General features: G+C 42.9%; 1 protein-coding gene across 6 annotated transcripts in view; it reads right to left on the reverse strand.

The window, feature by feature from the left end:
• Positions 1-4690: 4690 nt before the first annotated feature.
• The window catches only part of MOSPD2 (motile sperm domain containing 2), a 71873-nt gene continuing 48732 nt past the window's right edge, over positions 4691-27831 (reverse strand). Inside the window, exon 14 of one of the 6 annotated variants that reach the window (XM_062183259.1) lies at positions 4691-4871. In XM_062183259.1, coding sequence (XP_062039243.1) covers positions 4706-4871 — 166 coding nt within the window. In that variant the 3' untranslated portion in view covers positions 4691-4705. Of the gene's footprint in view, positions 4872-6437; positions 6478-9095; positions 9394-24953; positions 27562-27831 lie in introns of those variants that run through there. The other 5 variants (XM_062183263.1, XM_062183258.1, XM_062183262.1 and 2 more) reach the window with 5 other exon arrangements.

The raw sequence follows: 27831 nt of genomic DNA on the forward strand, positions 1-27831 counted from the left end.
AAATTAATGGAAATAATATAATTATTCAACCCAGTACCTCCAAAGTATTGTTACAAGTTGTAAACGCTGTAAAAATGAATGAGATACTTTGTGTCATTTCTGGACTGCCTTCTAAATCCAGCACCGCATACTTTAAAACATCGTAGCACGTCTCAGTTTGGACTCAGCATTTCTGAGTCTTCAATAGCCACATGTGAATAGTGCCTACTGAACCAGACACTGCAGTTTTAGACAGACAACCGTGTTTTTCATACCCATTTTTTGCATGTTTGCTGACTGAATATTAGTTTTCTACACAATTTCTACCTAGCACAAATGTATGGCTACTCACTTCAAATAACACAAAGTTGTATTTATTTTATTTATTTTATTTCATAAATGTGAATTTACAAAGTGCAACTTTTGTACAAGGTTGTATTTAGAAAAGCTTGCTTTGCTTACAGCAGGATAAAACAATTCTCTTCCAGACAAATGCATGCATGGTGGAATGCACTGCTATAAATATTAATGTTGGGCTGACAGTGATGGGCCTGCAGCCTTGGAGCCATGATGTCCTCCCCCCATGCTTTGATTTTTATCTTATTTTCCCTCAACTAAAGTTATTAAATTCACATGAGTTTGCACAGTGTTCTAAATTCATGACAGCCTTGTTTATAGATGGAACTGGGCTGTAGTGAGACTGGGACATGGTAAATCCTACATGTCATCATTTAAACTGTCTCAGGAACAAACAGCTGAGCAGGACTGGTTTCCATTTCACAAATGAAAGTGTGCTGCTTTAAATAAATTTACCCTTAGCCGTATGGCATGAACTAGAACAGAGTTTCTCAGTCTTGGCACTATTGACATTTGGGATGTCTTTTTATATTTTTATTCTTGGTTATAGGGGCTGTCCTGTGCATTTGTAGGATGTTTAGCAGCAACTCTGGTCCCCAATGTCCATCGTCCAGCCCTAGGTATGACAACCAAAAATGTCTTCAGTAACAGGTGTTAGGCCTAGAAGTTAAGACACCTATATCCTGCATAGAATTGCCTGGGTTCCATCCCCAGCTCCGGCTCCTGATCCCAGCTGATTCCTGCTACTGTGCACCTGGGAGGCAGCAGTGAGCGCTCAAGCACTTGGATCCCTACCACTCATGTGGGAGACCTGGGTTGAGTTTCTGGCTCCAGCTTTGGCCCAGCTCACCCTTGGCTTGGCAAGCATTTGGGGGCTGAAGCAACAGAGGAAAGATTTCTGTCTCTGTGTCTTCTTTCAAATAAATTAAATTTTAAAATGTCTCCAGGGTTGGGAATTTGGCGCAGCAGCATAAGTCACAGCTTGGGATGCCCATGTCCCTTATCAGAGTGCCTGGGTTCAGTCCTGGCTACTCCACTTCTGATCCAGCTTGCTGCTAATACGCACCCTAGTAGGTAGCAGATTATGACCCAAGTACTTGCCTGTGTTCCACTCATAGGAGACCTGGGTAGAATTCCTGGTTCCTGGCTTTCAGCTGGCCCAGCCTTGGCTGTTATGAGTATTTGGGGAGCAAATTAACAAATGGAAGATGTCTGTCTCTGTCTGCTATCTGTCTTTCTCTCTCTCTGGTATACTGCCTTTCAAGTAAATGAAAATAAAAAATATTAAGAAAATAAAAAAACATATACTTCTTTTAAAAAATTTCTCCACACATTGTCAAGTGTCCACATAGCATTAAAATCATCAACAGTTGAGAATCACTGGACTACAATGAAATGAGTTTTTGATGTATGATTTTTTTCCCCTTTCTTTCTTTGACTAATCTTGAAATTTTACATGATTAACAGCAACCCTTTGGTGTTATGAAATGTATTATCCAAATTGTTTTCCATTTGGGGGTAAAATCACATTTTCAAAAAGTCCAGTAGGAGCATTTAATCAGTGAGAAAATGACAACGCTAGCTTCAAGCCATGGTGCTATGTACTCCTTGATACAGATTCTTATCTAATCTTTGATATAAGATTTATTTTCTGGAACCAAAACTGATTTTGTGCTTGATGAGTTCCTGCTCATCCTGAAAGGTCAGCTCTAATTTCCATTCATTTGTGAAGACTCTGCTAATTTCCCAATTTCCCAAATGACACCTTTGTCAGAAGTCTCCTTGCTTTTTGCCAAAGCCCTTCTAAAAGCATCTATTCGTTATTATCATCATCCCTGCATAGTGAATGAATGAATGATCACAAGTGACATTACAGATAGAAGCTGGGGGTTGAGGCATAGTGAGCTTTGATTAAACCAAGAAGGATGTTTCTTATATGCAGGACAATGGGCAGAGCAAAAGTGAAGGCATGCTTGGAACATGGCCAGTGAAGCTCTCCAAAAGGTTTAAAAATTAATAAAGAGGCTTGACAATGTCCATAATGAGAGCCAAAAGACCAAAGTAGTTACAAAAAAATGGTCATTGGTGTGCTCATACCCTTAAGTAAAGTGGAATCAGTGTGACAAAGTCATTTGATTCTATGAAGAATGACTTTTAAGATGGATGAAATGACACAGTGAATATCCTTCTCAGTCAATAAGTTGTGCATAGAAAGTTACCATGTCGATGCTGAAATACTCATTTATAGGAAACATGACACAACTGTCACTGGGTTGAAATTTAATACTTTTGTTTTATTTCACTGCACATCAGGGAGGTGTATACACTCGGGGGTCTGTCTGGCTAAGCTAAAATCTTTGGAAGAACCATAAATCGATTAGTTTCTAACTTGCAACAAAGACTAAAATCCTAAACAAGCCAAACTGTGCTTTCCTGGATACAAAGATCAAACTCAACCTGACTTTAAGAAGGAATATTCAAGTCAGTGATACTCCAACATCAAAGCACTTAAGAATTTTAAACTCTAAGGAGCTTCCTGATTCAGGAGGCCTAGGTGGGGCTTGAGAACCAGTACTGCCAATAAGCCCAAGATGATTCTGCTATGGCTAGGTCAGTGACCACTCTTGGAGAGGTAACCCAAAGGTTCTCAACTGGGGTAGGTAGAGGTGGGGTGGAGGGCAACATTTGGCGGGTCCAGAGATTTTGGTTGTGACAAATGGAGAAGGGAGTGCTATTGGCTTCTAGGAGGCAGAGGCCAGGAATGTGGCTAAGTACTCTGCAATGCTCAGAACAGTCTCCTGTAGTTGAGGAACCCTGAACTAACCCATGAGTTCTGAACTTTAGTTACATACTGGAATTACCCAGAGGCTTAAAAAAGTTCTTAAATCTAAGATGTAAGCCTTGCTGAAGAGCAAAACAGATCCAAGTTTTATAATTTAATGTACCTTGAACTTAAGTTTACCAAGGATGCTCAGGTGGCTGGAGATCATGACAGCGACCCCAACACAACTTTGTGACTAGGGCTCATAGGTCGTTGTCAGGGGCTGCTCATGGAAAGAATACATGCAGCTACTAGTTCCACATCAGATTTACAAATCCCTGAGAGGCAAATATGGGGAGAAAGAAGAAGAGGAAATATGTTGGTGACCAGCTTTTAGTGCGGGGCAAATCTGTAAACAACAACCAATTGCCCGTTCTATGAGGGGCACTGTAGTGAGGTACTACAGGAAGATGTTGGGAGAAACAAGGGTGGGTAAGACCCGGGTTTCAGATACAGAACTGACTTCAGTTTCCACGTGGAGCTTCTTGTGAGCAATCTAAGCACACCAATCCTAGCTTTTACTTTCCTACTCTATTTTCATTCTCAACTTGCAAGAGAGGAAGCATGGGAAAGAGCATAGCTTTAGCCATTCTGCTTACTACTTTTATAACCTTCGTTCTGTGTACCTCAGTTTCCTCATCTGTACAGGGGGATCAATAATAGTACCTGTTGTGTAGGTTTGTGATGGTTAAGTGAGATAATACAATTACATGCCACTTAACAACAAGAATAGTTGAAAAGTTATAGCTGAGGGATTTTGTCATTGTGTGCACATTATAGTATATTGGCACAGACTAAGAAGGCTACCATATCACTAGGGGATATAATCTTATGGGACCACCACTGTATATGTGGCTCATCATTGAACAAATAGTCGTTATGTAGTTCATCACTGTAGATAAAGTGCTTAGAATGGTGTGTGGCACATAGTGAGCATTAAAAAGTACTGTTTCTTGCTATCATATCACACCAATTGGAATTCTTATTATGGAATATAAGCTAAATAACCAGCATTTTAGTAAATCAGCAATATAAATGCATCGCATTCCTTATACAGAAGCAGTAGCAGTAGCAGGCGAGGGAAGATTGTTATTAAGAGTGGCTTCTGTGGAGATTGCAAGGACTGCATCTACAAGAATGTTAGGATGTATGTTGGGTTCAAGTCACCTGTTCATATTCAGAAAATAGCCTAGTTGCCGATGAGGCTGTTTACTAACAAATAACCAGCCAAGCCAGCCGAAATGAAGAAAAAGGAGCAGATCATTGGATGAAACCCAGATGAGATTAAATGACTTCTAGCAGCTATGCAAATGCAAATAAGCAACAATGGATAAATCACCTCCTAATCTCGTTCAGCAAAACTTGTTAGAGCCTGTTTACATGTGTTTGAAGAATTACCTTCCAAGAGGCTTGAACAGCAACTTCAAGTCCAACAAGAGAAGACTTTTAATTTAGTCCTGTTAGATATGGTTGCCGGAAGGGTCAGCGGAGAAGTTTCTGTTAGGGGAACATCTCAGCATTGCTTTCAAATTAGTGCTAACACATGTTCTAAATACGAGCCTGGAAAACCGAGACACAAGCTGTCAGGAAAGAGGACGAGATGGGGAAAGAGTCATGAGACTCTCCTGCAGAAAAATAATCACATTGTGCTTCTTCTTTCGCTCTGCCACAAAGAAACCAAGGGTGTCCGGAGGAAGAGGGAAGAATCTTTGACCTAAAGAAAAAGACCAGAAGGTACTTATCAAATCTACTTGTGTAAGCATGTGAGCTTGGGACTTTTCTGTTTGTGGCTAAGATGGAAGGAAGCAACTCATCAGCTGAGAAGACCCAAAGATGACAGAGGGATGCAGGGGAGAGGGATGTGGGGGAGAGGGATGTGGGGGAGAAGGATGCGGGGGAGAGGGAGAGGGAGAGGGAGAGGGAGAGGGAGAGGGAGAGGGAGAGGGAGAGGGAGAGGGAGAGGGAGAGGGGAGATATTTTGGTCTTAAACTGGATTAAGTCCTGAGTTTACCTAAATCTTTAGATCAGGGCTTCTCAACATCAGCACTGCTAACATCTGAGGCTGGGGAAGTCGGTGTTGTTGCTTTGTAGGGTCCTTAGCAGTTTCCCGATCTTTACCCACTAGGTAGCACTTTCCTCCCCAATTGTGACAATCGAAACTGTCCCCAGACACTGCCCCTTGATTGAGAACCACTGCCCTGTTTCCCACATTATCAGTAGAGAAAAGCAATTTTTAAAGAATTTCCAATCTACTGTGAACTGTCAAAACACACAAAACAATTATTCAAAAAATACAGTAGCAAATTAAAGGACATAAAGGAAACCCATTTTTAAATGATCAGATTCAATTGAAATGAAATTATAAAGTTGACAAAAACTTTCCAAACATTCTCAATTTCTATACTTTGTGGACAAGTTAATGAACAGCAGATTGGCCCAGTGCTCAGTAGCATTAATATGACTTAAGGAGAGAAAAAAATGCATTAAATTAAGTTATAGTTACAGCATAGTAAGATATTGTTTTTAAGTCTTTATATTTTTTACATCTTGCTCGGCTTGAAATAAAGTTTGTATTTATCAGAAAGGGATAACTCTCTTCTGCTGGTTCTCTCCCCAAATGCCCACAACAGCCAATCCTGCTAGCCCAGAGCTAGGAACTCAATCCAGGTTGACTATGTGGGTGACAAGAACCCAACTAGTTGAGCCATCCCCACTACCTCCCAGGGTCTGCGTTAGCGAGGAACTGAAGTCAAGGGTGCAGCTAGGAATCAAACCCAGGTACTCTGATATAAATATAGGCACTTTAACCTGTTGTTTTAACCAGTAGGCCAAACACCTGATCCATGTAACTTTTTGCCACCTTTAAATTATATTATTTAAGTTAGCTTTAGTGTTTTTGTTGGCAACCTCATTAAGCTTTAAAAGGAGTAAATAGATTTGAAAAAATAATAATTGATAGCTGTTTTCTCCTGAGAAGCTGGCTATAAAGACTCCAGGTGAGACTATATTTGGTTTGCAGACAGTACATCATTTTCTTGATTTATTGATTGATTAACTCAACACATATTTGTTCAGCAATCCATTGTGTAAAAGGCACTGGGCTGGCCTCTAGGCATCCAAAGTTCAGTGAAGGAAAAATTTACCTACAAGGAAGGATAGTGCCATCCAGAAAATTCTCCTGGGGGAAGTAGTGCTGCAGCTGAGGTCCAGCAAATGAGTAACAGTCTAGGCCATGAGGTTGAGGAGGTTGAGGGCATTTCAGGCAGGACATGTCATGTAGTAGATGATCAACAGATTAACCCACACTCTTCCCTGGGGAACTGAAAGTAAATATATAATTAGGTAAAGCTGAGTGCAAGGGGAGCTGGCAGGAGAGGAGGCTGTAGAAGTACTGCGGGGCCAAATCAGGTCTTCTCAACCCCTGCCATGCCAGCTGCTGTGGTTTGAATGTGGTTTGTTCCATCTGTAACTTGCATTGAAACTTGATTGACACTGTGGCAGTGTTGGAAAGTCAGGCCTCTAACAGCTGATTAAGTCATCGAAAGAGGTATACTTTTCTCAGGGGATTAGAGTAGCTAGCATGAGAGCAGGTTGTTGAAAAGCAAGGCTGCTTCTCACGTTTCCACTCTTCAGCACACCCCTGCTTTCCCTTCTGCTTTCCACCATGTTTTTTTTTTTAAATTTTATTTGACAGGTAGAGTTATAGACAGTGAGAGAAACAGAGAGAAAGGTCTTCCATCCGATGGTTCATTCCCCAAATGGCCGTAATGGCCGGAGCTATGCCGATCCGAAGCCAGGAGCTGGTGCCTCCTCCTGGTCTCCCATGCAGGTGCAGGGGCCCAAGCACCTGGGCCATCCTCCACTGCCCTCCCGGGCCATAGCAGAGAGCTGGACTGGAAGAGGAGCAACCAGGACTAGAACCCGGTGCCCATATGGGATGCTGGCACCGCAGGTGGAGGATTAACCTAGTGCACCATGGCGCTGGCCCCCCTCCACCATGTTTTAACACAGCACAAAGTCCATGCTAGATGTAGTGGCCCAATCTTGGATTTCTAGCCTCCCGGACCATAAACTCAATACACTTCTTTCCTTAATAAATTACCCAGTCTCAGCTGGTCTAAGAATGGACTACAACACCAGGCAGGTATGGTGCCTAAGAATCAGCTGCATTGGCATCACCTAGGAAGCTTCTGGAAGTGCAGACTCTCAGGTCCCACTTCAGAGCTACTGAACCAGAATCTGCATTTTAACAAGCCCCAAGAGATCCATACGCTCAGTAGAGACTGAGAAGCACTGCTCTAAGACATATGAAGGCTAAATTCTTTTTAATAAATTTTTAATGCTTAAGAGATTTTTTTTTTAATTTGAAAGGCAGAGAGAGAGAGAGAGAGAGAGAGAAAGAGCGAGTGAGTGCTCCCTTCTGTTGGTGCATTCCTCAAAAGTCTGCAATGGCTGAGGCTGGGCCAGGGCCAAAACCAGGAGCTATGAACTCTACCATGTGGGTGGGAGGAACCCAGTTACTTGAGCCATCACCTGCTGCATCCCGCAGTGTGCAGTGTGCATTAGCAGGAAGTTGAAGCCAGGAGCCAGGACAGGAAACCAGGTACTCCAATACAAGATGCAGGCATCTTTTTTTTTGTTTTGTTTTTTCATCTCACCTTTCTGATTGATTAGGTATCTTCTATTGTTATTTCTTATTCAGTCTTTGATGTTGGAGCTGTATTTTTTTTTAGGTTTAAAGTTTTTATTTTTTGACAGGCAGAATGGACAATGAGAGAGAGACAGAGAGAAAAGTCTTCCTTTTCCATTGGTTCAGCCCCCAATGGCTGCTGCAGCCAGTGTACTGCGCTGATCCAAAGCCAGGAGTCAAGTGTTTCTCCTGGTCTCCCATGCGGGTGCAGGGTCCAAGCACTTGGGCCATCCTCCACTGCACTCCCAGGCCACAGCAGAGAGCTGGACTGGAAGAGGAGAAACCAGGGCAGAATCCGGTGCCCCGACCGGGACTAGAACCCCGGGTGCCGGTGCCACAGGCGGAGGATTAGCCTATTGAGCCACAGCGCTGGCCTAGAGGCAGGCATCTTAACTACTAGGCTAAACTCCTGCACCCTGAAAGCTGAAGTTTTGCTTGAAGCATTTATGTCATGGGATATGGGTAACTACTATAAGGTTTTTAGGGACTGAGGGCAGGCTAAGCCAAAAATATCTCTAGGTATTCTTTTTTTTTTTTTAATCTCCTACCTAACATTGTCATCTGTAGTTATCAGGCAGTTGAATATGTAACTCAATATTCACTTACCCAGACTTCCTTGCATCTGGGAGAAAGGACAGAGTATAGTAGAGAATGACTAGGTGATTTTTGAGAAAGCTTTTGCTTTCCTAATTAAAATGACACATGCGGCCACCAGATCCCTTTGACATACCCTCTGTCTTTAATGGGATTTTTTTTTTTGACAGGCAGAGTGGACAGTGAGAGAGACAGAGAAAAAGGTCTTCCTTTTCCATTGGTTCAACCCCCACCGCGCTGATCCAAAGGCAGGAGCCAGGTGCTTCTCCTGGTCTCCCATGCGGGTGCAGGGCCCAAGGACCTGGGCCATCTTCCACTGCCTTCCCGGGCCACAGCAGAGAGCTGGACTGGAAGAGGAGCAACCGGGACAGAATCTGGCACTCTGACTGGGACTAGAACCCTGGGTGCTGGCGCCGCAGGCGGAGGATTAGCCTAGTGAGCCACGGCGCTGGCCTTTAATGGGAATTTTATTCCTAGGTTGTGGTAGCCATCCTGGTTATGTTGGCCTGGACTTGTTTTACTATGGACCTAAGCCATGGGACAGCTTCCTTCACACCTTCTTTGCTTTCGTTTTGTTGTTTTAAATGTTTTATTTTTTTAAAGATTTATTTTATTTATTTGAAAGAGTTACAGAGAGAGGTAGAGCCAGAGAGAGAGGTTTTCCATTCCACTGGTTCACTCCCCAAATGACCACAGTGGCTAGAACTGAGCTGATCCGAAGCCAGGAACCAGGAGTGTCTTCGGGTCTCCCACGTGGGTGCAGGGGCCCCAAGGACTTGGGCCATCTTCTACTGCTTTCCTAGGCCATAGCAGAGAGCTGGATTGGAAGTGGAGCAGCCAGGATGTGAACCGGCGCCCATATGGGGTGCCGGCACTGCAGGCTGGGGCTTTAAGCCACTGCACCACAGCGCCGGCCCCTTGTTGTTAATTGCAACTGAAAACATTCCTGTGACTAGAACAGAATGACAAATTATTAATATATCAGAATTATATTTGTACATATACAAAATCCAAAACAATGCATGCTTAAATAAAATTTATTGTACCCTCACATACAAAAAAATCAGTGATATGCAGTCTAGGCTAGAGTGGCAGTTAACACAAAACCCAGGAACTCTGTTTTGTGTCTTTCCATTCTCAGTGCGTGACTTCTGTTCTCACTGGCTGGGATCATTGCTGCAACTCGGGTCAATATTCCACTTCCTATTTTTAAGGGAGATTTTCTTGAAACATCATACCATAGTTACATGTTACTGATTGAGACTTATTAAATATTTATACCTTGTTGTGAAAGAAGTTAGGTACACTGCATGTATTTTTCTGGGCTGCCATGTACCAAGCTAAAAATCAGAAGTGTGTGGAAGCAAGTGGGAACAAATGGATACTTGGTATTCATATCACTCTGGAAGACTCTGGTACAATGAGGTTTGCATTTCAGGAATATTATTCTGACTACAATGTGGAAAACATTTTGCAGAGAGAGAGAGAGTAATGGAAGTAGCTTGACCAACAAGGAAGCAGTGGAATAATCTAAGGCCAGCATTGGCAAACTATAGGCAGTAAGATAAATTTGGTCCACCACTTGTTTTTGTAAATAAAATTTTATTGCAACAACATCAGGTCTGTATACTTGCATATTATCTGTGGCTGCTTTCACTAGACAATAGCAGATAGAATAGCTGCAACAGAGACCATGTGGCCTGCAAAGTCTAAAACATTTACTCTCTGGTCCTTTACAGAAAACCTTTGGCAGCCCTCGCTCTAAACGAACAGCAAACAATGTTGGAGAAAATGGACACTTTCAAGTGACACTGAAGAGGTAAGAAGGATAAGTGCTGCTGGGGAATTAGAAACGGAGGGAGCTCTGGGTGGAGTTGGCAGAGTACTCCTGAGATCCTAAGCAGTGCCCAGATCACTGTCCAGCAAATCAAGATTCCATGGAAATGTTCTTAACGAGACTTCAGATTTACCATTATTTATAGTTCATTAACTAAACAAGAAAATATAACTCAGGTTTTGGTATCTTGGATTTGACGAATGATAAATGAAAGATGGGGTGGGTATTTGGCCTAGCAGTTAAGACACTGGTTAAAGTACACATGCCCCACATCAGAGTGCCTGGGTTCAATTCCTGCCTCTGGATACTAACTCCAGCTTCTTGCTAATGCACACTCTGGGAGGCAGTGGTGATGGCTTAAGGAATTGGGTCCCTGACACCCACGTAGGAGACCTGGGTTGAGTTCCTAGCTCCTCATTTCTGCCTGACCATCCCCTGGTCTTTATAAGTATTTGGGGAGTGAACCAGAGATGAGAGTTCTCTTTCTGCCTCTTGAAGAAATTAAAAAAACAATGTAAGAGTACCAGTGTCCATTGGAGAAAGGAAGAGGAGGAACATGGAAAAATGAAGCATCTTCAACATGTGAGATACTATGCTAGAAATGCATTTACCTTGATTGTACTCAGTGACAATTCTTTTTAATCTTGTTTTGTGATGTTGGTTAAAAGTATTTTTAGGGGACGGTGCCGTGGCACAGTGGGTTTATCCTCCACCTGTGGCACCGGCATCCCATATGGGCACTGGTTCCAGTCCCGGCTGCTCTCTTCCAATCCAGCTCTCTGCTATGGCCTGGGAAGGCAGTAGAAGATGGCCCAGACTCTTGGGCCCCTGAGCCTACGTGGGAGACTTGGAGGAAGCTCCTGGCTCCTGGCTTCGGATCAGCGCAGTTCCAGCTGTTGCAGTCATTTCAGAGTGAACCAGTGGAAGGAAGACCTTTCTGTCACTCCCTCTCACTGTCTGTAACTCTACCTCTCAAATAAAATCTTTAAAAAAAGTATTTTTAAATATCAAAGAAAAAATTACATACAACATGTCACAACTTTTATTTTATGTTTTTATGAAAATTTCTAATTATAAAAAAGCATAAGAGTATTATAAACTCACTAAAAATGAAAGAAGAGGGGCAGGTTTTTGGTATAGCAATTTAGACCACATTTGGGATGCCTGTATCCCGTATTGGCGTGTCTGGGCTCAAGTCCCAGTTCCACTCCCAATTCTAGCTTCCTGCTAATACACATGCTGAGAGATGGCAGGTGATTGCTTAAATAATTGGGTCCCTTCCACCCACGTGGGAGTCCTGGATTGAGTCTCCAGTTTCTGGATTTGGGGAATGAACCAGTGGATGTAAGATCCCTCTCTGTCTCTCTGCCTCAAAAATAAATAAAAATAGAAAAAATTTAAACAATAAAAGAAAAATGGACAAATGTTCTCTACCATCAGATGCAATTTCTGTTATTTCAAGGTATTTTCTTTCTCTTTCCTCTGGAAAGATTACACATTTTCTTTTAAACTATACTTTCCAAATTGTTTATACTGTTTTCTTCACTTAAATTGTATCACAATATTGTTTGGCCATCACATGATCTTTGCATCATCTTCAGGGCAGAACTATTCTGGGAATTCATAGAGGAGGTGCTTGGATTTGCATAGGCGTGTATGAATTCACAGGCCCTATATTTCCTAATGGGAGATATACATTTACTATTCTGAGGACCCCACCAGCTGCACAAAAGACTTTTTGAGCCAAGAACTCTTTCCCAGTGCAGCCTAGAACATATCTCTTTTGGGAACAGAGAATCTAATCTTTTCATTGGTAGCAAAACCGGAGAAGGTTACTGCTTTCATTCAGTGGCTATTTGTAAAACCTATTTGTGGATGCAAAGTTGCCCTTTTATACTCACCTTCTGAGAGTGGCAGGCAGGGCTCCTGCGCCCCAGAAAACAGCTCTTCTTTCCCCATCTGCCCTGTAGCACCATTTCTTTGGAACTAATCATCATCTAGAAGCCTTGCCCTTCTCTCAGATCCTGTGGATGCTTGGAAGCTAGCTCTATATTAAGGAATCCTTTCTTGGTAGAAATCAAGCAATCAGTCAATGGATGAAAGTTGGAAGAAACGATTTATCTAAAGGTGCTAAACATGAAATGGAGTAGTATTATAGATGCTGCAAAGCAAAATCCAAGTGAAACGCAAATGCACTCAAATGAAACACAGCCATTTAATAAGGGTGCCAGCTAGATGAGAGTGTGGGTAGTAGTCTCTGTTTCCAAAGATTGTCTTGTGGGCAGCATGTACACATCACCTATTCAGGTGCAAAAAAAAAGTTTTAAAAGCCATCTGTTTGATATGTACTCTGGAGAGCCTCTAGATGTGGAATAATCCCTTCCTAGAGTAAGCTTGTTTTGCTTATGCGTTTTGAAAATTAAACCAATCCACTAATTTGCAATGGAGCACTAAAATATCTGAATTCATTTTGCAAAGCTGAATGTCAAGGTGGTTTTGGAAATAAGAATAAACATGGGGCCATTTATTACTTAGTGCTCGTGCCAAGTAGAGGTCAGGGCACACCCTGCATTTCTTTTTTTAAAAAAAAATTTTTTTTTTGACAGGCAGAGTGGACAGTGAGAGAGAGATAGAGAGAAAGGTCTTCCTTTACCGTTGGTTCACCCTCCAATGGCCTCTGCGGCCGGCGCACTGCAGCCGGCGCACCGCACTGATCTGAAGGCAGGAGCCAGGTGCTTCTCCTGGTCTCCCATGGGGTGCAGGGCCCAAGCACTTGGGCCATCCTCCACTGCCTTCCCGGGCCACAGCAGAGAGCTGGCCTGGAAGAGGGGCAACCAGGACAGAATCTGGCACCCTGACCAGGACTAGAACCCGGTGTGCCGGCGCCGCAGGGCAGAGGATTAGCCTATTGAGCCGCGGCGCCAGCCCACACCCTGCATTTCTTTACTGTGCTTAGATGAACCTGCACAGTGGTGAACTCCCACCAGTGTGCAAGGGGGTTAATTGTTTTCAAGACAGGGCAAGGTGTGTTATGAATCCATTGTGTTCCAAGCCACTTGCTATAGGACAGCTTCATTCATTCACTCACCAAACACATATTGATGTTCTACCCTGTTTCAGATACTACCTTTACAGGATGAGTTTTGTAAGAACTAGCTGAGCTATTTTCTACTCAAGCTTCCCAGAGATTTGTCTCTCCTGACCTTCGCTGTCTGAAGAACCACCTTCTAAACAGCGCACCTCATCAATTAGCTCTTGGCAGGATACATATTGAAGAGGAAAGAAAGGGTTAACAGCTGGTCAGTATCCCCACCTTTCTCACACACCAGGGCAAAATGACCTGGTCCCATCTCTTTGTGGAGCTACTTATGGACTTCCTGATGAGCAGTCCTAATCTGTGGAATGCTTTGGCTAGGGTATATCAGATCTGACTTACAGTAGATACACCAGGAATCTCTGGCTTTGTGGGGAGAGGGCATGTTCAGCTGGAAAATATCATCCTTTTAATTATGAGAGCATAAAATGAAGATGTTTTACGACAAAACATACACCATAAGTGATGCATCTCTCTTCCTTGCCCCTTGCAACACTTAGGCTGAATCTGGGCAGCAATTCTCTGAGGACAGAATCCGCACGTTAGTCCTTTTTTTAAAAAAAAATTATTTATTTGAAAGTCAGAATTGCAGAGAGATAGGAGAGGCAGAGAAAGCTTGAGAGGTCGAGAGGTCGAGAGGTCGAGAGGTCTTCCATCTCCCGGTTCACACCCCAATTGGCCGCAACTGCCAGAGCTGCGCTGATCCGAAGCCAGGAGCCAGGAGCTTCCTCCAGGTCTCCCACATGCGTGCAGAGGCCCAAGGACTTGGGCCATCTTCTACTGCTTTCCCAGGCCACAACAGAGAGCTGGATGGGAAGTGGAACAATAGGGACTTGAACCGGCACCCATATGGGATGCCGGCACATCAGGCCAGGGCTTTACCCACTGCGCCACAGCGCTGGCCCCGCATTAGTCTTCTTTTTGACATTCAATAAATATTAATTCGTTTTAAAGAATATACATGCATAACACAGCCTGCTTCCGAATGACTATCAAGGATTTGGCTAGCAAAATCCACAACAGTTTGTAACAAATGGCTTCTAACCACAGCTGTTGGAGTGAAGCACATGCTTAATAGTTGAATAAAATGAGAAGGCCCTTACAAAAAGAAGAAAAGGTGGGAGTTGTTTCCATGGAGGTTTTTCAAACTTGAGCATGTGTATGAACCACTTGGGGATCTGGGGCTCCTGGCAACTCGAGATTCTCATTCAACAGCTCTGAGTCAGTCCTCAGATTGGCCTTTTCTCACATTTTAAAGCCTTGTTACTGGCAGTGTGGTACTGTGGCAACAACATGACTTAGATGCTTGTTAGAAATGCAGATTCCAGAGCCGGCGCCAAGGCTCACTAGGCTAATCCTCCGCCTTGCGGCGCCAGCACACCGGGTTCTGTCCCGGTTGCCCCTCTTCCAGGCCAGCTCTCTGCTGTGGCCCGGGAGTGCAGTGGAGGATGGCCCAAGTGCTTGGGCCCTGCACCCCATGGGAGACCAGGATAGGCACCTGGCTCCTGCCATCGGATCAGCGTGGTGCGCCGGCCGCAGCGCACCAGCCGCGGCGGCCATTGGAGGGTGAACCAACGGCAAAAGGAAGACCTTTCTCTCTGTCTCTCTCTGTCCACTCTGCCTGTCAAAAAATTAAAAAAAAAAAAAAAGAAAGAAATGCAGATTCCAGAGGCCAGCGCTGTGGTGTAGCGGGAGCCTGCAGTGTCAGCATTCCATATAGGCACTGGATCGAGTCTCAGCTGCTCCACTTCCAATCCAGCTCTCTGCTGTGACCTGGGAAAGCACCGGAAGATGGCCCAAGTCCTTGGGCCCCTGCACCCACATGGGAGACCAGGAAGAAGCTCCTGGCTTCGCTTTGGTCCAGCTCTGCTCCTGGCTTTGGACTAGATTAGCTTCCGATGTTGCAGCCATTTGGGGAGTGAACCAGTGGATGGCTCTCTCTCGCTCGCTCGCGCGCTCTTTCTCCCTCCTCTCTACTTCTGCTTCTCTGTAAACTTCCCTTTCAAATAAATAAATAAATAAATATTTAAAAAAAAGAAATCCCAGCCCCGCTTAATCAGACTCTGGCTCCTCTTTCAATGATTCCTTGGGCATTTGGCCTAGTGATTAAGACACAGGCTAGAGCACCTGTATCCCTTATTCCAACTACCTGGGTTTGAAACTTGTCTCTGGCTCCTACTTCAGCTTCCTGCTAACATAGACTCTTGGAGGCAGTGGTAATGGCTCAAGTAATTAAGGTCCTGCCACCCACATGGGTGACCTGGACTGAGTTACTAGCTCCCAGCTTCTGCCTTAACCCATCCCTCACCACTGTGGGCATTTGAGGAGTGAACCAACAGATGGGAGCTCTCTTTGTTTCTCTCTCTCTCTTTCTCCCTACACACACACACACACACAGAGAGATAAATCCATTTTTAAAAAAATAAGATTCCTTCTAACACCCTCTTTGAAAAGGTCCAAGGACTCTTTATTGATTTCTCTCTAAGGTTACCTGACCTTGCTTAAAAAGTGATATTTTCTTTGATGCTTCTATATCTCCATTGTAATTGATTGGCTTTTGCAAGCTTATTGCTAAGGGGCAACAAAGCAGATTTTCAGCCCTCATACTTTACTGAAACCATAAAACTTTGAACTTTCAGTCCATTTGATTCAAGCCATGTTTGTTTAGGGACTGCCTGGCAAACAGTCTAATGCTATTATGCATGCCGTTTACTGGAGGGCTGGAAAATACAATATTGAATAATGAGTCCCGTGGGCAAGAAAAGGAAGGAGGAAATTTCACCTATAATTGAGTCAAAGAACATTAGATTCAATAGGTAGCAGAAAGAAGTGCCTGGGGTAACTAAAGTGTATTTATTTAGAGGAAGCTCACAGAGTGACCTTTCCCCTCCTCCCTGCACCTTTAATAAAAATGTATATTGATTTTAAGCCATGAAACGGAGGGTTAATAGATACAATTAGCTAAAGATCAGTGCCAGAACCACTGAAATTCAAAGATGTTAGTGAAGAAGAAAACAGACAGGAATGAGGTACTCAGCAAAGTTTCTGTCTTCAGAGAAAGATCAAGATGGAAAAGAAGACTCAGAAAGGAAAAGCCATTACCAAAGAAAGGCAGGCTGTGTTGAAAGGATTATACACCGGTAATCCAAGTCTACTGATAATCAAGAAATACCATTAACATTAAACCTGTACTATCTGCACACTTACATTTAGCATCTATAATGAAGTCCCCAAAACTAGCATTCTCATAATGCCCCTGACATCTACTTGGATTTGCCTGGAGTGAATGAAAGCTTGGGTGTGTTTCCTGCAGGTAATGACAGCCAGGAGCTAGGGCCCCAAGCTGTGTGCGTATTGGCCGAAGTCCTGTTGAGCGGTGAGCAGAGAGCAATAATGGCTGGCTTTCCTGATGAACGTCCATTTTGGTGAGCTTCAAGCATGTTTCACATATTTAGGCAATTCACAGAATTACAACAGACAAAAATTGGTGCACATACGGATAAGAAGGAAGAGAGCCAGACATGTGCAATCGAGCTTTGCACTATCTAGGGCTGCAGGGGGAGTGGGCTGGGGGGATAGAATTCAGAAATGCAAATCCACAGAAAGGTCTTCAAGATTACATTTGGTTTTTAGTAAAAATACATACACTGTCACATCCAAGTAGGATTTTTTTTTTTTAAGTTCAGGATTTACTTGGAAAGCAAGAGAAATACACAGGTATGTGAGGGCTTTATTAAGGGAAAGCGGGTTAGAAAGAGTAAACGAGGAGTTCCATACCAGCCTGTTCCAGGGAGCATGTGGGCGGGAGGGCGGCAAGAGGGCGGCAAGCAAAGTACGGCGGGAGAGCGGGCACAAGGAGCGGTAAAAAGGCCATCCAATTAGTTTTACAAATGGAATTGAGAAAACAATATAAAGACCTACCCTGCGTTTCAGCAGTCAACCTCCTCTCCTGTATTTAAAAGTGCGGACAGGGACCCAAGCACTTGGACTATCTTCTATTGCCTTCCGTGTGCATTAGTAGGGAGCTGGAAAGGAAGTGGAGCAGCTGGGGCCCAAACCAGCGCTCCTATATAGGATCACAGCATCGTGAGCCATGATTTAATCCACCGTGCCACAACGCCAGCCCCTAGAGTTTTATCTTTGAGCACCACCTTCAGCTGTGATTTCCATTGCTGGTATTGCCTGGGTTTACAGGCACACAGGAATCTTTGAATCCTGTTAAAACCCACCAACACAGTGTTTTCCCAAGCGTGTTCTCAGTTCCAGAATACACTGTTTGAAAACAGAATTCCTTGTTTCAAAGGACAAGATTATGACAATTTATTTCAGTGGTCTTAATTGGCTTTATTTTCAATTCTAGAACCAAACAACACTTCATTCCATGAAAGAGAGCCCAACACAGGAGCTTGCTTCAAAAAATGTCCTCCTATAATTTTAATTTAGCACATGGTTTTATAAACTTGGGAAATACTTAACAATATTCTTAGAGATTTGTCATACACATTAGTACACTAAAGATCCTGAGAAATTCTATGGGGGTGGAATTTAATTTTGTTTATTGCAGTGTTTCTGAAAATTATGTGACAATGGAAACCTTTTGGCTCAGTGTAAACTTTGGAATGGGTGTTCTAAGGGATCTACTTGAGGAAATGCGGGCCTAGAGAGTTAGAAAATAGCACCTGAGAAACTGCTTTAGTATGCTATCAATGGGGCCATAGTTGTTGGTCCCTGCCGTGTTGTGAGTAGGGTGAGAAGAGCCCAGGAAAGAGCTATTCTCATTCAAGGTTTGGGTAAACCCCGTGCTGTCCTCTGTAGCAAGTGCATGATGAAAGACAGGTCTATTGTGAGTGTTAGAGAGACAGTGGCCTACTGACCTGTAATTCCCATTTGGGCTGTAGACCACTTAGTCCAGGTTCTCTGAGAACAGCAAACCATCTTTTGTACTTGCTTTTTTTATCCTACTAGCCCCGAATTGCATGCATGGTGGTGGATTGGTGAACATGGAGGCTAAGCTAGGAATGATAACGAAGAAAGCCAGCAGATGTCCTAAACAACACTCTGGCCTCAGAATCAGCCCTTAAGGCATTCAGATCTGGCTAAAAAGCCCATGAGAGTATTTCAGGCATGGAAAGCCAAGACACTCAGGCAAAAAAAAAAAATGACCTAAATGAAAGATCTCTGTGAGTGAGATCCCAGTGGAAAGAACGGACCATCAAAGAAGGAGGTACCTTTCTCTGAAGGGAGGAGAGAACCACTTTGACTATGGCCTTGTCTAAATAAGATCGGAGTTGGTGAACTCAAGAGGCTTCCATAGCCTTGGCAGCTCATGACAAGAGCCTTGGGTGATTGCTGACGCCATAAATAAGAGTGTCAATTGTTAAGTCAACAATGGGAGTCGCTGTGCACTTACTCCTCATGTAGGATCTCTGTCCTTAATGTGTTGTATTATGTGAATTAATGCTATAACTAGTACTCAAACAGTACTTTATACTTTGTGTGTCTGTGTGGGTGCAAACTGTTGAAATCTTAATATATACTAAATTGATCTTCTGTATATAAAGATAATTGAAAATTAATCTTGATGAAGAATGGGATGGGAGAAGGAGTGAGAGATGGGATGGTTGTGGGTAGGAGGGAGGTTATGGGTGGGGGGATAAGCTGCTATAATCCAAATGTTGTACTTTGGAAATTTATATTTATTAAATAAAAGTTTTAAAAAAAAGAAAGCCAGCATACAACTTGATAGTTTACCTTTTAAATTCCAGGGATTTTTTTCCTTCATCAGTTAGGCTCTGTCCATATGGGAAGTATTAAGCTATGTGCTGGGGACTCAATGGTGTGCTCCATCCCTCTCCTTATATAGTTCTTAGAGTTCAATGCAAAGAGAGGTATTAACAAAAATAGAACAAATATTCGGATTCAGACTGTAATGTATGTTATGAAGAAACATGGTAGTATTATTTGTGCCTCTAATATAAGGACATTACCCTACACATCCTCTGGATGAGGGCTACCTTCTCTGAGCCGATGATGAGTTGAAAGCTACCGTAAAGGTTGAGGATGGGAGGCTGGATGGAGCAGAATTTAGACAGAGAATGAGACTGAGCCATAAAAATAGGGATGGTGGGGTTTACAAGCCTGGATGGTAGGAACGCACCTGATTACTCAGGGTCCTGAAGGGCAAGTTAGGAGACATAATTGTAGGCTAAAAACCATGAAAGGCTCTTGGGGGTTTTAATCAGAGGAATACTATGATCAGATGTGCAGTTGCAATGAGTCCTGAGTGTTTCTGAATCATTATGGAGGAAGATGCAGAAGATGCTCAAAGACCACTGGAGATTGTTAAAGGAGTCCATGTGAGAGGGGCTTTGGTTTGAAGTAGGAGGTGGCAGTGGAGAGAGGGAGAAAGAGAGCATCGGTGAAGAGATGGCTTCTATGGTGTGCAGGAAGAAGGCATACTTCTAGCAGGTGTAAATGGATGCAGGGTGGTGTCATCCATTGAGAGGGAGACTCAAAGAAATGGTTAAGGGGAAGCGCGTGAGCTGGTTTTGACATTCTGTGATGGCCACCTGGAACTGTTGATAGTGGATCCAGACTAGGAGTTCTGGGTTAGGCAAGGACAAGAGTTAGTAGTTTGTTGATGATAATTGCAGCCATGGGTATGCAGGAATTCACCTAACGTTGATCATCTTGGTGGAAGATGATCAGCCAGATGAGGAAACAAGGGTGCCGGTGAGAAAAGTAGAAGTTTGTGGTTTCAGAAACCTAGTGGTTGATATAACCAAATGCTGCTGCAAGAGCTCCCTTGAATTGGGCTGAAGCAGGTCCACTGGATGAAGCAACAAGGGTGTCATTCCTGGACCTTAACATGTGCACTTTGCTAGAGTGAAGGGAATAGATACTTGAATGAGGTAAGAGACAAGGAGAGGGATGTAAGCAGAGATGTGTTGTGGGTACTTTCTAGGGGTTTGTCTAAGAGGAAGGTCAGAGTTCAGTCTGATTTTGACTCTGTGTGAGCAACTGCACTTATACTTGGCCCTCAACAGGGTCTGTTCAACTTGATGCACATAGCATAGGAAATATGAATGCCATTGATTCGTTCTCAATTCCTGTGTGCATTGTAAACCAAAAGAACCTTGCTGATGGTGAATCTAATTTTAAAGATACACTACATATATTTGTTGTACTGCATGACCGCTCTCCCCTGTCAAAATAATAAAAGGTAAAGCCAAACACTTTATCTCGTGATAAAATGAAGGTTTAGACTCATCAAGATTGGTTTTTGTGTCCATCTCTCTTTTGGCCCTTCCTTTGTGAATTTCAAGGAAGATTCTGACTCAATTCTGCTCAAAGCACTGACTTTAGAATATAACTCCTTGGTAAGACACCTCCACCAATTCCAGAGCAGTAACAAAGCTGTGCTTTGCTTTTTGCTCAATCTCCTCTTAACTTTCCTTTTTAGCAATTTATCAATTCAGCCACATTAAAAAATTAAATTTGGCTAGACTGAATCATACTATTGTTATTGCCCTTATAATAATAACCCTTTTACTCTCCACCTCCACTAAAAGGAAGTAGCTGAAGTCACAGACTTAGAACATTGGAGAAGTACCAAAAACCCATTTCTGACATTTAGTTTATGACTGAGAAGAGTTATTTGGTATTTGACATCCGTTACTCAACCACATTTGCATGTTAGTGGGTGAAAGCAGTTCAGAGCAGATTTAACTGCAAATATTAAGTTCCACTGAACAAATCTGTATAGTGGAATTAGGGGAAGGGCTTGATGTAAAAAACAGAGATGCATACTGGATTGAGAAAGACAAATGACTCACTTCTTAGTTTACTATAGTTCCAGATTCAGCAAGAAAAATGGACAGGTGTAAGAATAGAAATTTTGAGAGTTTTTTGCAGTCAGAAACTTATTAAACACATACATACATATACACACATCCATATTTGACTTCCAAAAAGTATTCAAGGTTTTAAAAATGAATCCATGAGATTTTTACAGGTACACACAGCTTCAGAATTACCTGAAAATGTGCAGGGAGCTTTCTGAAGTAGAATTCAAGGGGCTGGAATTTGATTCAAAGTAACTTGGACAGTATAAATGCTGCCAATCATGATGTAAGTCTCTATAAGAATAGGATGCTTTCCTTTTTTTTTTTTTTTAAAGTTTTAATCATTTCATTGCTACCTTCAAAGAGTATACTTAGTCTAAGACCATTCACTTACATTAAATGAAGTGAATGAATTATTCGGAAAGAAGAGGGAAAGTTAAAAAAGCCAACTGTTTTTCACTAGAGCTTCATTTATAAAAACACACAATTACTGGAAGTGCCCTTTGTCCTAGTGAATTCATTGCAAGACTCTTAAGTCTATTTTATGACTGAGTAAAAGTGAAAAGTAGTGAGTACATACTTTAACAATTTCTTTTTTTGGTAAAAGTTGAATACTTTTATGAATGGAAGTTGTGAGACTAGAGAGAGCCAAATAGGATAGAGATCTGTTGTCCCCATGCCTGTCACTTGCTGCCTAATGTGAAAGCTCTAGCCTATTGGCTTTGAGGTGTGGAACATCTGTGAATTCAAAGCTGTCAATCAGACTGGGTAAGCTGAGTTCACCGTTCTTGGTCTCCATTTCCTAGGGACTGAGCTGGACGAGTTGCTATGTCCCACCCCTTGTATAATCTTTCTCCTTGAGTGTGGGCACGAAGTTTATATATATGATGGGGACCACAGAACAAAGACTTGGAAGAAGTGGCTAGGGCCTGAGAGCAGTCCCTCTTGCCAGTAAGAAATCAACATGATGAGTCCTACAGCCACGAGGAAATGAATTCTGCCAAGAAGTTGAAGGTAGGTCTTTCTCCAGGGAGGGTGCAGTCAGACTTGTGAGACCCTGAGCAGAGAAGCCGGGCATACTGCACCAGACTCAACCCACAGAAACTCTGAGATAATACATTGGTGCTGATATAAGTTGCTAAGTCAGCAGAAGTTTGTTATATGACTAGAAAATGAGTAGACTCACATATGCACCTGACTTGTAAGGGTCATCACATAATGATTTTGAGACTACTAGATGCCCTTCTACAGAGTAGTTCTTGAAGGTTGATGGTGCACATCAAAACACGCCATCCTGTAGCAGGTAAAGCCACTGCCTGCAGCACCGGCATCCCATATGGGCGCTGGTTTGAGTCCGGCTGCTCCACTTCTGATCCAGCTCTCTGCTATGGCCTGGGAAAGCAGTAGAAGATGGCCCAAGTCCTTGGCCCCTGCACCCGCGTGGAAGGCCTGGAAGAAGCTCCTGGTTCCTAGTTTTGGATCGGCTCAGCTTTGGCTGTTGCAGCCAGTTGGGGAGTGAATCAGTGGATGAAAGACCTCTCTCTCTCTCTGCCTCTGCTTCTCTGTAACTCTTTCAAATAAATAAATAAATCTTTAAAGTGGCTGTTCTGTCACCTCTCCTCCTGTAGTATTATTTTCATTCTCTTTTCTTCCTATCCTGTCAGACCTACCCATTCAACAGTTGAGTGTATAACTCAGACAGGCAGCTCTGTGTAGTTATAACCAAGAAGCACTGTATGTGGGAGACTAGTTCAACTTGGCTCTGAAACTGATTAGTCATGTGCCCTTGGGAAAGAGAATTAATTCTGGGGCCTTTGGCTTCCTCATCTGAAATAAACAAGATCGTATGTATTCCCAGAATGCTCGGGACAAAGGAGCATGGAAGAACTGCTCAAACTCTCCCTCTACAGACTTGAAAATGTGCATAGACCTTGTCCCTATGGGTCAGGGAGATAGTCCACTGTATTCTCTGCTAAACCTGTTGTCGTCAAATATATTAAGCTGTGCAAGAAATTCGTTTTACTCTTCCTGGCAGGGGACATGAATGGGGCAGGGAAGGTACGAGAGACTTTTTGGATATCACAGGGAGGTAATTTTTAAAATGTTTATTCATTTTTTATTTGAAAGGCAGTGAGCAGAAGGGGGAGGAGGACAGGGAGAGGGAGAAGGAGAGATTGCTTGATTCTCCATCCACTGGTTCACAGCCCAAATGCCTACAATAGCCCCAGCTGGGCCAGACCAAAGCCAGGAACCAGGACCTCCTCCATCTGGGTGTCCCATGTGGGTGACAGGGACCCAAGTACTTGAGCCATTAGCTGCGACCTCTCAGGGTGTATTAACAGGAAGCTGGGTTGGAAGTGGAGGAAGCACTTGAACTAGCACTCCGACATGGATATGGGATGTGGGCGTCCCCTGAACCACAACGCCTGCCCCAGGGAGGTCATTTTTATTCCATATGCAGACATGACAGATCCAGTGTGCGAATTTTATTAAAGTGCCAAGAAGGCAAGGCTAGCAATACAAAGTAAGGCAAAGTTCAGAGACTGCCTGCCACTTGCTTTGGAATGAGGTGGGCTATTCTGGGAAATAAGTCAAGTGTGACAGTTCTAGCAGGCTCGGCTGGAAGGCTGTGGAGGTGGCAGCAGCAAAACCAGGCTGCACTCCATGGACGCCGTCCCCTGCCATTCACAGTAATCAGGCCATGGCAGGTTAACTTTCCCAAGTGGCAGACAGGGGCCCTGCGCCTAGGCAGTCTTACCTCAGCACCCTCATTCCTAACTGCCATCGACTTGGCTGGCACAGCTGGAAAGATTTCCAATCTGTCCCTTTGAGCCAGGAAGAGAAGGGGAGCCCTAAGCTTCTGGTGGCTCCCATTTGGGTTTTGAAACCTGGAGTTGGTGGTGAAAATTTACGGAAGAGAGAGCTGAAGTCTCCTATAAAACCATCAACCCATTCCTAGCTAGAGATTTACCCAGTGTCCTTTTAAGGTTTGATTTCCTCAGTTACTTTTGAAGCACCTACTATGTCCTTCTTCATAACTTAGGAAATCGTGTCCTTTGGGAAAGGAGACCAGGCTCTCCACAGGCCCAGGCTGCTATGGCATTCCCTGTTAGGCTAACTTGGCAGCTCCATTTTTATTTTATCCATGCTTTGGACTCTTCACCCACCTGATTTCCCATCTCTGCCTCTTTTAAGTATTGAAGAGGAAGCAGTCCTATTCATGGTATTTTTAGAGGTTGCTGCCTTTTCGGAGGCTGGTCTTCCAGTGGGGAGGGGACCAGATATCAGCAACCAGAGGGCCTCTTCTGTCACCATCCTGGGCTGATTTGTGGCTCCTCCTGTTGTCCCCCTTGCCTTGGGCCAGGCCTACATGCCAGATTTCAGGAATGGTCAGTGCCACACTGCCATCTTCAGCGTGCCCAGTAGCCAGGCAGAACTTCTCGACAGCTGCTTCCTGAGTGCTCCCCGGAGGCACTGGGACAATTCAGTAATGAGCCCAAGCCCTGACACTGACTCTGCGGCTAAGTTAGGGCAAACAGAGAACCGCACTGAAGAGCAGCCAGACCCAGCACGGGGACGATGACACACTACAGGACACTCGCCTGACATCTGACTGCATGGTTAGAAACCTGCAGAGCTGTCCTTATGAAAATGCAAAGCAGATCCAGAAGGAACTACTATGGTCTGATTGTCTTTAAGAAGTGTTATCAATTAGAGACCAGAAGCTTTTTCCTGATGATGTTTATTTCATAAATGTAATTATTTTTCTAAAACATATTAAAATAGAAAACATGTTCTTTTGATCAATTTATACAAAGAAAATACCAATATAGTAATAAAAATACTGAAAATATATGAAAAGCACCAGAACATTAGAGAAATTACACTGGCAACAATTCTAGGAATATATTTTTTTGTAATTGTACAATAAAGTGCTAATAAATCCAGTCAAAATTAGTGGCAAGATATAAAAACAGTTATGGTGTTATGAAATTTGAGGCCAGGTTTACCAGCATCGCATTTTTAGACTACTTGCAGATCAAGCTAATGCTATTTCATTAATGTTTTCATGGAAAAATCTATCAATATCCATTCCCAAGTGAAAACTAAAAACTAACTTCAAAAGCCAGTCCTTGGTAACATGGTCATGAACAGGTAATGGCATGATTAAAAATAAAACTGATTCAAGTAGCAAAAATAATCATGCATGTGTGATTAAATCAAATTAAATGAAGACAGCATAAAATCAAACGTGAATGTGTATCATTAATCAAGACAAGTACAAAAGTTTAGATGCTTTTGATTTGGTAGTTAATTTTCAGTAATTCTGCTTAGTCACATTTAACAGACGCACAAATGTCAACAGGATATGTTATTAAACAAATTCAATTGACCAGACGTCAAGCAAAGGATAGTTCAGCAAGCCAACATAATTTTCATAGGAAACATTAAAGGGACACCGTTAAAACAATACATTTCCAATCTTGGCTAATTCTGTCCTCATTTATTTATTTGCTGAGGAACAAACACACACACAAATACTTTAGGATTAGATTATATTAAGGCCAAAAATCTACCATGTAAGGGAAGCCACTGTGTGTACACACAGGGCATACCGTGCACGGCACTTAGGGTGGACTGCAGTCTGTTTCACATCTGGGGGTGGCAAACTGAAACAGAAAAGCCCAAATTAAGACTGGGTATCACACCAGTGTCCTTTTAAGGTTTTATTTCCTCGGTTACTTTCGAAGCTCCTACTATATCATTCTCCGTAACTCAGTTTGGGAATCCACTTCTTCAGGATCCAAACCAACAACGCTGCACCTCAGAACAAAGAACAACAAATCTCCAAGACGTGGCTCCATCGAGACTCAAAATTTATTTTACAGGCATACTATTTTTCTTTCATATAAAGTAGATGTACATGTGACTGAAGCAGGTCGTATTAATGAGAAAAGAAGCGAACTTCATTAGCCTCTGCTCCTGCAAGGTGTGTCTTTTTAGGAATTTACGGAACCGTACTGGGCGGGTATTACTGTGCCAAAGGCAGAGTAGCCGGCAACTCCATTTGCCCTGGTCTGATGGTTTTTCAGTCGATCACGAGTTTTACTTTTCATCCTCTAAATGGAGAGCTGACACTTGAGCGTCTGTTTTTTTGTTTTCTGGTTTTTTTTTGTTTTTTCCTTTTGTAGGGTTCCTTCTCATGGCTGATATTAACAAGGAACATTTTGAAAGGCAAATTAATTATACTTACTTAGCATCTCAAAATCCATTTTTTTCACAAAGTTTTATCTAATGCCTTTCCTTTAGAAATGACAGTGAAAATGCAGTTCGTGCTTCCCAGAGAGGCTCCTGTGCTCTGGAATGAGGGTGAAGATCAGGCCTTTAGAATTAATTAGGCAAAAGGTTCAGTGTCCAGCCACAGTGGACAACAGGCAGCTGCATAGAAATGACTGGAAAGGGAGGCAGCTTGAGGAGCCTTTCCTTCTGGGTATTACTAACAGAATCGGAAGAAAAATCCAACCACACTTAGTTTTCCAAATTCTAACAGAATGCGAGTGTTCCTAAAAAAGCCCAAGATGAATAAAAGGCAGGCTGTCATGGAACACTGAGAAATAAAGGCTAAGGTGGTTTGGCATTAAATAGGTTTACATTCCAAAAGAATATTGACTATCATTGGGAAGTAATTCTCAAAATTACAAAGTCATGATTACATAAATTACTCTGTATGTCTTCTTCTTCAATATACACATTCTTCTATATACACAGTATAGAAAAGCTAGTAAGTCGGCTCAGCTATAATAATTCTGTCATAAAAATGCAGATTACATATTTTGGCTGCAACAAAGCATGTTACTTACACTTTCCCATTTTGCTAATGTATTTACATGAGAAGACTTAAGCTTCAAAAGTGTTCAAATCAAAAGGAAGAAATAAGTTATATTTAAACTACTAATTTACACAATGCATATGCCTTTACTTACTTTCCCAACTAGCATAGTCTCTAGTCATTTCTCCAGCATCTCTTTGTTTGAGCAGTTTATTTTCAAGAGATGTAAGTGTTACACCCCTCTACATGCTGCGTATTTCCTTTGAGGAAGCACAGACGTGCAAGATTTTTTAGTGGCTTGGTGGAGAAGTTTTGGGTCTGTTACTTTTTCCAACTAATGGTTGAAGGAACCATGTTGCCGACCAGGCACCACTTCTTTAACTCAACAGTGAATAGAAGAAAGAGACGACAACAGCAAGCAAGAGCAGGGTTAAAGAAAGCAGTAGCTGCTGGAACCAGATACAACGCTGAACTTGGTCTTCAAGCTTCCTATTGCTTTCTAGTAAACGATTGAGCTGAAGAGGCAAAAAGGGATGAAAGATTTGCATCAGTAAAACGGTCATTAATCATGGGAATGACAAACAGGAATATTAGAAATCCACACATACAAGGGATGGGGCTCGCCTACTCTGAAAGGCTGGGAGCTAGATGTGCAATGAGGTGTGAGATTTGTTCAGTGGATGGACTGGCCTCTGCTTATTCTCATTCTGAAAGGTCTCATTTTCAAGTTGAGACAGGAGCAGAGCAATCACTTCCTGGAGCTGCACAAGCCCCGAGCTACCAGC

This window comes from Lepus europaeus, chromosome X, assembly GCF_033115175.1.
Source record: "Lepus europaeus isolate LE1 chromosome X, mLepTim1.pri, whole genome shotgun sequence".
NCBI classification, from domain to species: Eukaryota; Metazoa; Chordata; class Mammalia; order Lagomorpha; family Leporidae; genus Lepus; species Lepus europaeus.